General features: G+C 41.7%; 1 protein-coding gene across 2 annotated transcripts in view; it reads left to right on the forward strand.

The window, feature by feature from the left end:
• SHC4 (SHC adaptor protein 4) overlaps positions 1–13,305 on the forward strand; it is a 131,424-nt gene that overhangs the window by 105,398 nt on the left and 12,721 nt on the right. For both annotated transcript variants that reach the window (XM_069596605.1, XM_069596604.1), the window contains exons 9-10: positions 1,802–1,862; positions 8,276–8,455. In XM_069596605.1, coding sequence (XP_069452706.1) covers positions 1,802–1,862; positions 8,276–8,455 — 241 coding nt within the window. The remainder of the gene's footprint in view (positions 1–1,801; positions 1,863–8,275; positions 8,456–13,305) is intronic.

Here is a 13,305-nt window from a genome sequence, read left to right on the forward strand (position 1 = left end):
AGGACAGTCCAACGTGTAATCCTCAACTTCATCCTTCCCTGTCTCCCAAGTGTTCCCGTGTCCTCCTTGGTTCTCTTCCTTAGCTACTGTCTCCACAGCTAATCCTTCCCCCGAGCTCCTGACCCTGTTCCCTCCCACCAGCACTGTGCCCTTGTTCTGTCCATCAATCTGTATTTCCATCTTTATTTTTTTCTCTGTATACCAGTTCTTTCTCTCTGTCTGCAGATAAACTTGGACTCCCCCAACCCATCTAATAATGTCCCACCTCCCTGTCATCCTCCTTTCATCCACAGACTTGTAGAAAACACTATTTCTGCATTCACGTCCACACTACACTTCCAAAATCTGAACTCCGCTTGACAGCTTGATAGAAATTTCTTTCACAGTGCTCACCAGTGGTTTTTTGGTTGTTTGGTTGTCAGTTTAATTGCTGAATCTATTTCCTTCAGTATTTTGAATCTGTCTATAGCGTGTGATACCTGTTGGCTTTCTCTGTCTTTTTTAGACCTCTTCTTTTAGCTTCTAAAACATTTCCACATGTTATTCATTCTGCATCTTTAGTTGCTGCTTTTCTTTCTTTTTCTAGTTTTCTAAAATTTTATTACGAATATATTCAAACAGAGAAAAAAGTTGAAAGAATTACACATGAATACTCACCACCTAGATTCTATAATTATAACTTTACTCTATTTGCCCTGTCATCCTATGTAGCTATCATCCATCAATGCTTCTTATTTTTGATGCATTTCAAAGGAAGTTGCATCTTACCTTTTTTTGATCTTGTTTTCTTGCATGCCCACCCCTGTGAAACCAAGCATCTGCTTTACTGCCATGGACTCCCTTTCCAATGCTCTGCCCTTGGCCCTGGTGTTTCCTCTGACATGCCACCTGTGTACACACTCGACCAGCTTCTTTGTCTTCAGCCATACCTGCCTTTCCAGCTGTGATTAAACTCAGCATTGTACTTTGACTCCAAGCCAGATTTCTCTCCTGATGTGCTCAAGTTTATTAATGGCATTCCTATTCTTTCACTAATCTACAGTTTTTTGTTTTCTCACACTTTAGGCCATATATCGACACAGTCTTCAAGACCTAGGATCCTACCATGAAAATATCTTGAATCTACTCAGCCTATATCTTTCCTATTGCATCTTTCTAAGTTCTGGTCCAGATTTGCTCAGGTGACCCTGAAGGCCCCTTCTCTGTCTCCGGTTTCATTCCCTCAAACCCTCCTCCATGGTACTGATGGATTAATCTTTCTAAAGCATAGATATTACCCTTCTCAAAGGTATCAGTGGATCCCATACCGTTCCTGAAGAGAGATGTGTATATGGATAATCGAAGCCTTTGATAGCATGAGATTTTTCTAGGATGAAAAGTGAGTCTGGCATACACCTCAGTAGAGCAGGGCTCCAATTTGCCAACTCACAGTTAGATAGAAGTTTGCTAAATGGCCAGTGTTTGTACAAGTGTCCTGGAAATCACACTTTCTGGCTGAGCTTGGATTGAGTCCTGGAATGTGACCTCCCAAGCAGAAGCAATAAGCCTCAGGGTATAGACCTTCCGGTTATGACCCCCCACACCCTAATCAGGCCCACCTCTGCAGCTCCAAAACAATTCACTGGGAAAGGAGGCTATACTTCCCATTCAAAGTATCAGTTTCTTTTTCTCACTTTATCTCACTTCCTGTGTCAGAAAGTGGTGTTTTCTACTAAATTCTGCTGGGAGCTTTATGTGTCTTTTGCAAGTTTATGAACTTATATTATGTTTGTAAATGTTTCACAATTTGTTGTTTGCACAGCCTGGAAACTCCAAGTGCAGCAGCATGTATGAGAACTGTCTGGAACAAAGCAGGGCCATAGGTAGGTACAATTGCATTTCCCTATCTGCCGCACTTCTTATTCCTTTTACGTTATGTGATCGTGTGTGGCCCTTGCTCTTAAATATTTCATGGGAAAGTCAGGTGTATATAACCAAACACTCTGAGAAGCCTTCCCACACTCTGAAAAGCGCAGGATTCTATGTGTGTCAGTGAGAAAGCTGTGGTTCTCGCTTGCTCATGTGTACTCTTCCACACTACAGTTCTGCTTTAAGGAGCCTTTCACTGCTCTGAATATCATGAGAGCTCTCTCACCGGAAAGGTGATTTCTCTACTCATAACTCAAGGGAGTTCCACTTCAAAGAATATCAGACAGTAAGCTAACATGAGAATTGATGCTTGTCAGATCCATTAGGATTAAGAGAAAAGTTTTATTTCTGCTTGGCAAAGGGAACAAAAAGAGATCTGAAATGTGAGAGTCCCAATTAGAAGTTCATACACCCCTTACTTGCCAGGGCCTTAAATGTCTTATTACTACACATGATAATTGGCGTTGGGCACAACTCTTGCACAACACAATTGTAGGGCATACATAGACTATCACGTTGGAAATGCATTTTCATTAAAACATTCCACTGCTGGTCATTTTATTCTTATAAATTGTTAAAAGTATTTCTTTGGGAAGGAAAGTTTTGCAGCTTTAGAGTAGAAGATAACTGGACATTATAAATAATGCACTGGGGGATAGAGCTGGATAACTACGCTTAGGGAGTCAAATTAGCAGCAGCTTGCCAACTAGAAGGTAGTCTCTTACTTCCATGGGTATTTGCATATTTCTTATAGAATTTTTTCAATGTAATCCATTAATTTTGTTATTTCTTATACAGTAGGGATACATGAGGATTTTGGTACCGCTATGATCATCACTTTCCTCTACCCTGCAAAATAATGGGAGTTATGAACTTAGGCAGTATTTAAAATTTTTTAAAACATAGTTCTTTCTGAACTATGCCATTCTTTAAGCTTACGTAAAATTCTGAATGCATTCTTAATAATAAGACCAAAAGCAAATTAAATTAGTATCAAGTGTAAATGTATTTTTAAACCTGTGTTCTCTGGGAGCTGCAATTGCTTTGTTCTTTCCTTTTTTCCTTTACTCTGGAAATTCCTAACGTAGGATTTAATAGTCAGGAGCCTACCACATGTGCTTTGTACTGTTGTATCCATTTTCTACCTGTGCTGAAGGTCACTTTGAAATAGCTCCGTGTCCTATTTTATCTCATTCTATGTTCTTCATTTATCCAACAATGCACTCAGTGATCATCAGGACCTCTGTGGGTCAGGCATTGAGCTGGTGCTGGGGGTGGAGACGCAATTGGCTTTCATGAAGCTTGCAGTGTATAGGGTGTATAGGGTGTGCTGGAGGGACACCTAACTTAATCTGGAGGACTAGAGAGGGTCTCCTTAGGGAAGTGACAACCAAACAAGACGTGAGGGGGTGAGTGGGGGCCCTGAGAGGGAGCCGGAGAGGGAGCAGGAGGGGAAGGAAGGTATAAATGAGCACTGAAATTCCTGTGTGCCAGGACCGCTTCCGTGATCACTGCAGGGAGAGAGTACAGGGGGAGCCAGAGGCGAGTTTTGGATCTGGGACAGAGTCCTACGGAACTCCAGAATGTTTCCCCTACCCCAGTATGTCTCTTCCCAGCTCATCTCCCTTCTCTCCATTATGTAGTCCTCATGGCACGCTCTTCTGATCTCAGCCACCTGGCTTCTAGGGGAACTCACTGAGTGAAAATCCTCAACCTTTCTAGAATGCTGTTGAATGTGCTGAATCACAACAACTACCATCAGAAAAAAAGGGGCAAGGTTTTCTTTCGTTTCCCTCAAAAGCTCTCACCTTGATTTGATTTTTATTTTACATTTTTGAAGTATTGTTCCCCCTAGAGCAGTGCTATTTCAACTTTACTCAAGAGTTTTCTTTTTGTAAGTATATCCTTGTCATATAATCTAATTTATTGTTTCTGTTTATCTTGGTTTTATGTCTCCTTTAAATCAACAAACAATGTAACCCTTTATTCTTTCATGCTTTATACATGCCCTAATCTATTACCAGATCGAAACTCAAGAACAGACTTTTGTAATAAACACTTATTTGGAGCCTGGAACCTATTTTTTCCGTAGAATTAATTTTAGCCATGATGGCTGTCTCCTGGACAAGTGACTATGTTCTGCTATTTTGGTTTCCGATGCTAAAACTTGTGTATACATTTTGTAATGACCAATACAACAGTAGGAAATTCTGTTGTAAGCATTTGTTCTTTAGTTATACTCTGTGGAGTAGTCTACGACTACGACTACTGTCTTCCTTTTTGATGGCCCTAATGTAACAGTTCATAGCTGGGAACTTTTCAGAATCTTGGGGAGGTGACAGATGGTGTTTATAGTTTGAAAAAAACCCTCCAGCTGGATAGCCTCTTCACCTGAAAAGCACTGAGCTACCACATTGTTTTCTTAGAAAAGCAGGTTCTAACTCCCAGTGGGAACCAGAGTCCTGTGACACCATTTCCCCAGCCCTTAGCCACTCAGCCCATGGAGGGATCGAGGGACTCAACCCCTGCTGCGGGGACCATGACAGGTATCAGTCCCTCCTATTGTGGCAGTAAGGACTTTCCTAGATAGTCTTTTCATCCGCAGATACCCAGAAATCAGGGGTTCCTATCTTGGGGCCTGCCTGTGATGACTTGGGCATGTGTTTAAAAGTGATCTGAAATTCACGACCAGTCTCTAAATTAAGAGGAGTTGTCAAAATAGCAAATAGACAGTTTTTAATGGCTTTCCCCAGAGATTAATATGTAAGCATTTGAGAGACACCTATTCAAATATTTTAAATAAATTTTGGCTTTTTAATTCAAATGTATTTATTTATTAAAATATTGATTTAAAATTTGAATTCTGGTGTATAATAAGTACTGCAGTAGGCTCCTTGTTGTTGAAGGGGTTAATTATATTATTGCCAGATGTATAAAAGATCCCTGTCCTTAATAATAAATTCCCTTGTGGAAAAAAGTAATTAACAAAATAGCATACTGTTTCCCTAGCCTTCAAGTTAAAGTGAAAATATTGATATTTTTAATCAAAAAGATGTTAAATTCCCACAAACCCTAAGGGATTTCACTTTAAAACTTTGGTACCTCCAGTATACACACTATGTATGTATTTATTTTCTGCCACAAATCTTCTCTTTGGCGGATTGGATAGTTTCTCAGAGTAATACTTGGCACAAAGAACTTTTGGAATGCATAATGCCTGGCATGTGTAGTTCAGCTCTCGTCAGCCACACACTTTACCCTAGGAAGATTTTAAATTTGGGCATGAGGTGAGTTTTTTTTTTTTTTTTAAGACCACTTTGCTTACTTAGATATAATGGTGCATTTGAAAAAAAGGAATGGTGGTTTTTTAAGAGAGACTAAATAGACATTGGTGCTTTTGTGTAAGCCTGTGAGATGGCAAACTTAATGTGTTCAGCTCATGCCAGTGCTCTCTGAGGGACAGATGAGTCAGCACCCTATGCTAAAGGTTAACTTGAGGTCTTCAGGATGTAGTAGGGTCACATTTGCTAAGAAAGAGAAACTGGGTAGACATTCAGTCATCTGTTCATTCAGCTGATAGACATTTTTCTTTTGACCTGCTTCATACCAGACATTGATAATGAAGAAGATACATGGATAAATGGGTTCTAGTCTCTCCTCGGGACTCAAGGAATTTGCAGTCTTAAGGGGAAGACAGAGACATAAACAGAGACCTACAGTTTATTATGGAGGAGCACCTCACCCAGCTTGGGATGGGGATGGGGAGTGAGGAGTGTGGAAGGCTTCCTGGAAGAGTGGGATTCAGAACAGAATCATAAAGGACAAATAGGAGTTGGGTCAAGAAATGGGTGGCGAGGATGTTAGAGCCAGATATAAGCATCGTGTGCAGAGGCCCAGCATCAGTGAATAAACACACAGCTGAGCAGTGAGAGGAACGCCTGCTGCAAGGTGGGGATCGTGCTCAGTGAGGTGCTCACCCACATTCTTTAGTTTAATCTTCATATGTATTTTAAATCCAGCATCCTTATTTTACAGATATGAAAACTGATGCTTAGAAAGGTTAAGAAATTTGCCCTGGGTTGCACAAATAGTAAGAGGGGCCCCTGGGATGATCTGAACCCAGGTCCATGTCAGTTTAGAAGCAGACCTTTTTCACTTTTGATCACATTCCACTTTCAGTAAATTTCTTTGAGCAGGCACTCCTAAGTAGATATTAATTCAATCATGCATAAGTTCTCAATACATATTATGCATGTATTATAAAATACACAACAACAGAAAATTTCAGTTAGAGTTAGCAGTAGACATTTTTAAAAAAAATCTTGCTAATTGCAGTGGCTGAATACTATCTTTAGATAATTATCTCAAGGCCCAGGGTACATCTAGAGCATTACTGATGAAGTAGACATAAATCCACATTTTAGTCTTGATAATTTTAACTGTTAGGAAGCCAAAATTCTGATCTGATTAGATTATTCTTGTTCATAAACTTATAATGTAGCTAAGGAGATGCTTTTATTCAGTAAAAGAATGATCTTCAATCCTTGATTTCCTTGCAGTAATCTTTTAGCTACTTGTGACAGTATTTGTGAAAGTGTACTTGTGAAAGTATTTTAGCTATTTGTGAAAGTAACTTTAGTTTAAACAGGATCACCTAATTCATAAATCCATTTAACTAAGCAAATAGAAACAGTCATATGTTGCCAAAGGCAACAGAGAAACAAGGTGCCCTATTGCCCCTTCCTCTGTTAAATCCCACTCCTCCCTCAGAATATCCCATGTGTGGATAAGACATGGGACAGGGTGATGGGTAAGGACTGGACAGACAGGAACAAAGGAGGATCAGGTAGTAGGGCTTTAGTCTTGACTGGGCTTCTCTTATTTGTTGTGTTCTTAGGTTTCCATACTTGTGTATAAGAATCATAGCACTATTCACTAAGAGGCAAAATCCAGTGTGAGGTTGGTCCCCTGAAGGGGTTTAATTGGCTGGAAGGACTGATGTTGTTTAAGTGAGACAGTGGAGTCTTAATGTCACAACTCCAGGTGCAGCCTCACGGGAATGTTGTATACATATGACCAGAGCTGTAAATGTACTTGTTTAAACAGAAAAGCAAGAACATTCTATCCTGGCATTCGCAGGACAGGACCAGTAGAGTGGTACAAATTACTTCATGCCATCAGGTAGTGAAATATGGTTCAATTATCCATTCATTCAGTAACTATTTGTTGATGTCATAGTGTATGCCAGGCGTGTGCTAGAGGCAAGGGCTGCAGCTGTGAAGAAGACAGACAGGATCTCTGTCTTCATGGAACATGCCGTCTAGAGGCAGTACAGATTTTAAGAAATATAATAACAGAACAGAGTTAATTACTCTTGTGATACGGGCTTCAGAGGAAAGCAGAGAGACATAGTCTAGTCTGAGAAGGTCAGAGAATGCACTTTTGAGAAAGACATGTTTAAACTGAGCTTACCTAAGGATGAGGGTGATGGAGAAGGAGAGGGAAGGGCATGTCGTAGAAGATGGCCTTATGGTGGGGATTATTTTACAGGAAGGCCAGTGTGAGCAGGGGCAGAAATAGGAGGCCTAGGGTGCTAGGGGAGTTGGGCGCCCTGGAGCAGGGTCTGGCTTGTTGAAGAGTCTGAGTTGTATCCCAAGAGCAGTGGGAAGCAGTGAATATGTTTTTAAACTTCTGAGAAATAGGATCAGATTTTCAGTTGTAAAAAGATCATTTTGGCCACAAGTATTAAATAGGACGGAGGGGAGAAAGCAGAGTAAGGGAAAGGAGGAGCTAACCTGAGGGGCGAGTTCTTTCCGTTAGATGACAGAATGAACAGCAGCAGCTGGTGCAGGGCTGAGCTTGGTGAAACAAACTTTGGCAAAGAGGGAAGAAAGACTTCTCATGGTTAATAATTTAAAATTAAGTAATGAGTCTTTTGAAAAGCTGTTTAAATAAATAGTAGATATTCAAGTTCCATATGGTATGTGCAGTTTTCTTGGTTCCAGGGCTACAACTCTGAGCAGTGTCATTTGTGGGTTTGTGCTGTTAGCTGGACAGTTCTCTTCCCATCCCCCCTCAACCCCTATTCCCCTGGCTGTTTCTCCTTCACATTTTCCTGGTTTGTCTGCTGTTGAAGCAAAGGGTCAGCTGAGGGACAGGCGGGGAGGGGCAGGGAGGCCAAGAAAGGATGCTTTCCCTCAAAGACTGGTTGTTATTTTATTTTTACAGGTCAAATCTCCAGGTTAATATTCATTCCTTGCATGGCATGGGTGTGGCTTTTCCCTTCCAGTCAGTGCTGGACTCAGCCATGATTTTATTTATTGTTCACAAAGCAAAAACACCATACAATGATCTTTACTCACTACAGGTAATGCACACAAGAGAGGGGTGCTGTCCCAGCGAGAGGCGTCACTGATGAAGCACTCCTGTCGAGGGGATCTTTTCGATGACCCCTGCTACATCAATACGCAGGCTCTTCGAAGCACACTTGGCCCTGCTGGAAGTCAAAGCTCACCTCACCCACTGGGGAGCCCATGCCACCAGGAGAGTAAGTGGCTGCTCTTTGCTGCTATTAGTTTCCTGTGCTGCTGTAACAAATTACCATTAAACTGGGTGTCTTAGAATCAGAGTGATGTGTTCTGTCACAGTGATGGAGGCCAGAAGTCCTAAATCAAGGTGGCAGCCGGGTTGGCTTGGCTCGTCCTGTGGCTCTGGAGGAGAATTGGTTTGATGCCTGTCTCCTAGCTTCTGGTGGCTGCCAGCAATTCTTGGGGTTCCTTGTCTTGAGACCACTCTAATCTCTGCTTCACTCTTCATTGGCCTTACCCCCATGTCTCAAGGCTCCCTTTCTTTTCTCTTACAGGACAGCACCTTTCCCTTATAGGTGGGCCAGAAATCCAGGAAGACCTCATCTGGTGATCCTTAAATTCATTACATCTGCAAGGACCCCTTTTGCTAATTAGGTCACATTTGCAGGTAGCAGGAGTCAGGACTTGAGCATATCTTTTGGGTGCCACTATTTAGTTCACTGTCTCTCATTTTTAAAATGCTATTTCCTTAGCCTCATTTTTCAGGGAGTTAAAAGAATTCTTTGTTATCTCAATCCCTCCTTCATCACAGTTAATATAGGTTCAATTCAGTTCAGATCAGTCGCTCAGTCGTGTCCGACTCTCTGCGACCCCATGAATCGCAGCAGGCCAGGCCTCCCTGTTCATCACCATCTCCTGGAGTTCACTCAGACTCATGCCCATCAAGTCCGTGATGCCATCCAGCCATCTCATCCTCTGTCGTCCCCTTCTCCTCCTGCCCCCAATCCCTCCCAGCATCAGAGTTTTTTCCAATGAGTCAACTCTTCTCATGAGGTGGCCAAAGTACTGGAGTTTCAGCTTTAGCATCATTCCTTCCAAAGAAATCCCAGGGTTGATCCCCTTCAGAATGGACTGGTTGGATCTCCTTGCAGTCCAAGGGACTCTCTAGAGTCTTCTCCAACACCACAGTTCAAAAGCCTCAATTCTTCGGCGCTCAGCCTTCTTCACAGTCCAACTTTCACATCCATACATGACCACAGGAAAAACCATAGCCTTGACTAGACGGACCTTAGTCAGCAAAGTAATGTCTCTGCTTTTGAATGTGCTATCTAGGTTGGTCATAACTTTTCTTCCAAGGAGTAAGCGTCTTTTAATTTCATGGCTGCAGTCACCATCTGCAGTGATTCTGGAGACCCCCAAAATAAAGTCTGATACTGTTTCCACTGTTTCCCCATCTATTTGCCATGAAGTGATGGGACCGGATGCCATGATCTTCGTTTTCTGAATGTTGAGCTTTAGGTCAACTTTTTTGCTCTTCTCTTTCACTTTCATCAAGAGGCTTTTTAGCTCCTCCTCACTTTCTGCTATAAGGGTGGTGTCATCTGCATATCTGAGGTTATTGATATTTCTCCCAGCAATCTTGATTGCAGCTTGTGTTTCTTCCAGTCCAGCGTTTCTCATGATGTACTCTGCATATAAATTAAATAAGCAGGGTGACAATATACAGCCTTGATGTACTCCTTATCCTATTTGGAACCAGTCTGTTGTTCCATGTCCAGTTCTAACTCTTGCTTCCTGACTTGCATACAGATTTCTCAGGAGGCAGGTCAGGTGGTCTGGTATTCCCATCTCTTTCAGAATTTTCCAGTTTCTTGTGATCCACACAGTCAAAGGCTTTGGCATAGTCAATAAAGCAGAAATAGATGTTTTTCTGGAACTCTCTTGCTTTTTCCATGATCCAGCAGATGTTGGCAATTTGATCTCTGGTTCTTCTGCCTTTTCTAAAACCAGCTTGAACATATGGAAGTTCATGGTTCATGTATTGCTGAAGCCTGGCTTGGAGAATTTTGAGCGTTACTTTACTAGCATGTGAGATGAGTGCAATTGTGTGGTAGTTTGAGCATTCTTTGGCATTGCCTTTCTTTGGGATTGGAATGAAAACTGACCTTTTCCAGTCCTGTGGCCACTGCTGAGTTTTCCCAATTTGCTGACATATTGAGTGCAGCACCTTCACAGCATCATCTTTCAGAATTTGAAATAGCTCAACTGGAATTCCATCACCTCCACTAGCTTTGTTCGTAGTGATGCTTTCTAAGGCCCACTTGACTTCACATTCCAGGATGTCTGGTTCTAGATCAGTGATCACACCATCATGATTATCTGGGTCATGAAGATCTTTTTTGTACAGTTCTTCTGTGTATTCTTGCCACCTCTTCTTAATATCTTCTGCTTCTGTTAGGTCCCTACCATTTCTGTCCCTTATTGAGCCCATCTTTGCATGAAATGTTCCCTTGGTATCTCTACTTTTCTTGAAGAGATCTCTAGTCTTTCCCAATCTGTTGTTTTCCTCTATTTCTTTGCGTTGATTGCTGAAGAAGGCTTTCTTGTCTCTTCTTGCTATTCTTTGGAACTCTGCATTTAGATGCCTTTATCTTTCCTTTTCTCCTTTGCTTTTCACCTCTCTTCTCTTACACAGCTATTTGTAAGGCCTCCCCAGACAGCCATTTTGCTTTTTTTGCATTTCTTTTCCATGGGGATGGTCTTGATCCCTGTGTCCTATACAATGTCACGAACTTCATTCCATAGTTCCTCAGGCACTCTATCTATCAGATCTAGGCCCTTAAATCTATTTCTCACTACCACTGTATAATCATAAGGGATTTGATTTAGGTCATACCTGAATGGTCTAGCGATTTTTCCTACTTTCTTCAGTTTGAGTCTGAATTTGGTAATAAGGAGTTCATGATCTGAGCCACAGTCAGCTCCTGGTCTTGTTTTTGTTGACTGTATAGAGCTTCTCCATCTTTGGCTGCATAGAATATAATCAATCTGATTTCGATGTTGACCATCTGGTGATGTCACAAGATTCCTTTGCAGCTCACCTTTGGAGGCATGTGGGCACATTCAATGACTGTGCAGCATTATCAGGATCTCATAGACCGAGAATGGCGAAGAAGCAGGAAATATGTGTACAGACCTGTCATGAATCAAACATGCTGTCCTCAGTATACCATAAGGTGCCGACCTTTGCAGTTCCAGCCATCAAAATCTCACAAGAAGGTTTTGAAAAAAAATGTTGAAATTTCTGGCTAAAGGGGAAATTTCAAAAGGAAATTGTGAGGATGAGCCCATGGAGCCCACCGTGGAGGATGCCGTTTCCAGTGACTTTGGGTTAATAATATAGGTTAGAACTTTGTAAAGATGTTATGGATTTCAATGTTTGAGAACTTTGATTTTGAATCATCTTTTCAAACAGTTTGAATCAACTCGCAATTTTTGCTTTCTGCTGTGTGCTTTTCCTGAAGGAAGGATTGTCAAAGCCAAGAGATCATGTTTGTTTGCATGAGGAACAATGACCTCTATTTCAGTTCTGTTTAGTGATGATGTTAATTTTATTCATTGCAAAAACCTTTAGTAAGTCATCTGTATAGCGCTAAAATAAGATGACATCTTTCTTCAACTGTGTACTATGAGTTAAATACAGTAAGACAAACATCATTTTCCTGCCAGATTGCTTCCAGGGATAAGTCTATAAAGAGGAGCATAAATAAATAAAAGCAAAACAAGTCAAAGCCTATAATCAGCTGAAAAATAAAAAAAAAATGCTTTTCATAAAACTGAAGCTTATTGGACTCAGAGATTAACTTGGTGTCAAATTTGGCTCACTCCAAAGATGAAGAACCAGTCACTGAGAAAGTTCTTTCACTAGCCCAGGAAGTAGCTCTAGACTGCCAAGGGTAACTTTTCACCTAATGTGGCTGCAATAACAGAATGGAATTTGAAAGGAAATTTTGCTGAGGCTGGGCTTCACTAGACCACCTTAACTCTCTAGAATGAGACAAAGGTTTTCATTACCATCCAGGTGGCAAGTGAGCTGTCTTCTTGCAAGTTTTCCAAGATCACTCTTGGCAGTGAAAGAACCCATTTGGGTTCTGTGGAAGCAGACTCTGAGATGGAGCTGGGCATGCAGGATCTTTATTGTGATCAGTACAGGAACGGAGGGGAAGAAAGCAGGCTTGGGCAGAGGGAGAGATGGAGCACCCAGGCAGGCCTGACAAAACCTCAGCCAACTGTAGAGAGGATGGAGGCCCACCAGTGTTGTTTCATGCTGGGCCCAAGGGCAGGGCCTTTTAGCCCCACTTACCTCAGTCTTTAGCTGTGGGGCCATGAGGGAGGGCAGGCCATTGGGCAAACAGCTCTCTGCAGCTGAGGGAGACCCTGAAGGGATCTGGGGTACTTGGGGTACTTGGTCCTTCCTTGAAGGGGGATCTGGGTAGTGCATGTCCATGTCCACCACAGAGGGCATCTTGTGCCATGAGTCATGGGATATGCAGTGAGTTCAGCTTTCTGTAGTGAATTTAACTGTTTAATGTTGAGTAGCCTGTGTGGATAACGTAACATATATTAGAGGGACAGTGTTCTTATTTTTGTCCACAACCCATGGCATGTGGAACTTCCCTGACCAGGGATCAAACCCATGCCCCCTGCATTGGAAGGGCAGAGGCTTAACCCACTGCACCACCAGGGAAGTCTTATTAGAGGGACAGTGTTTTGAAAAAAGTTTCTGGACCTAAGGTTTTGAAAGTAACTTTATACAAGCATACACTCAGTGTTTTATCAGAAAATACATTTAGTGAGTGGTCCAAATTAGGTGATCTGGGATATTCCATCATTTACAGCTCAAGCAAAGAAACTTGGCCTTTTTCATAGGCAGTTCAATAATTTGAAAGGCAAAATTAATCCATAACAACATTCCTATCATTAGTTGAAAGTAAATAAGGTTTGTTCCGTCCAAAATTGTAATGTCAGAATGTGTTTTCATTGATTCCAGTCCCTTTCTCTTTTTCATCCTTTTTCCCTCTCCCTACCT

This window comes from Ovis canadensis, chromosome 7 (genome assembly GCF_042477335.2).
Source record: "Ovis canadensis isolate MfBH-ARS-UI-01 breed Bighorn chromosome 7, ARS-UI_OviCan_v2, whole genome shotgun sequence".
In the NCBI taxonomy this organism is placed as follows: domain Eukaryota; kingdom Metazoa; phylum Chordata; class Mammalia; order Artiodactyla; family Bovidae; genus Ovis; species Ovis canadensis.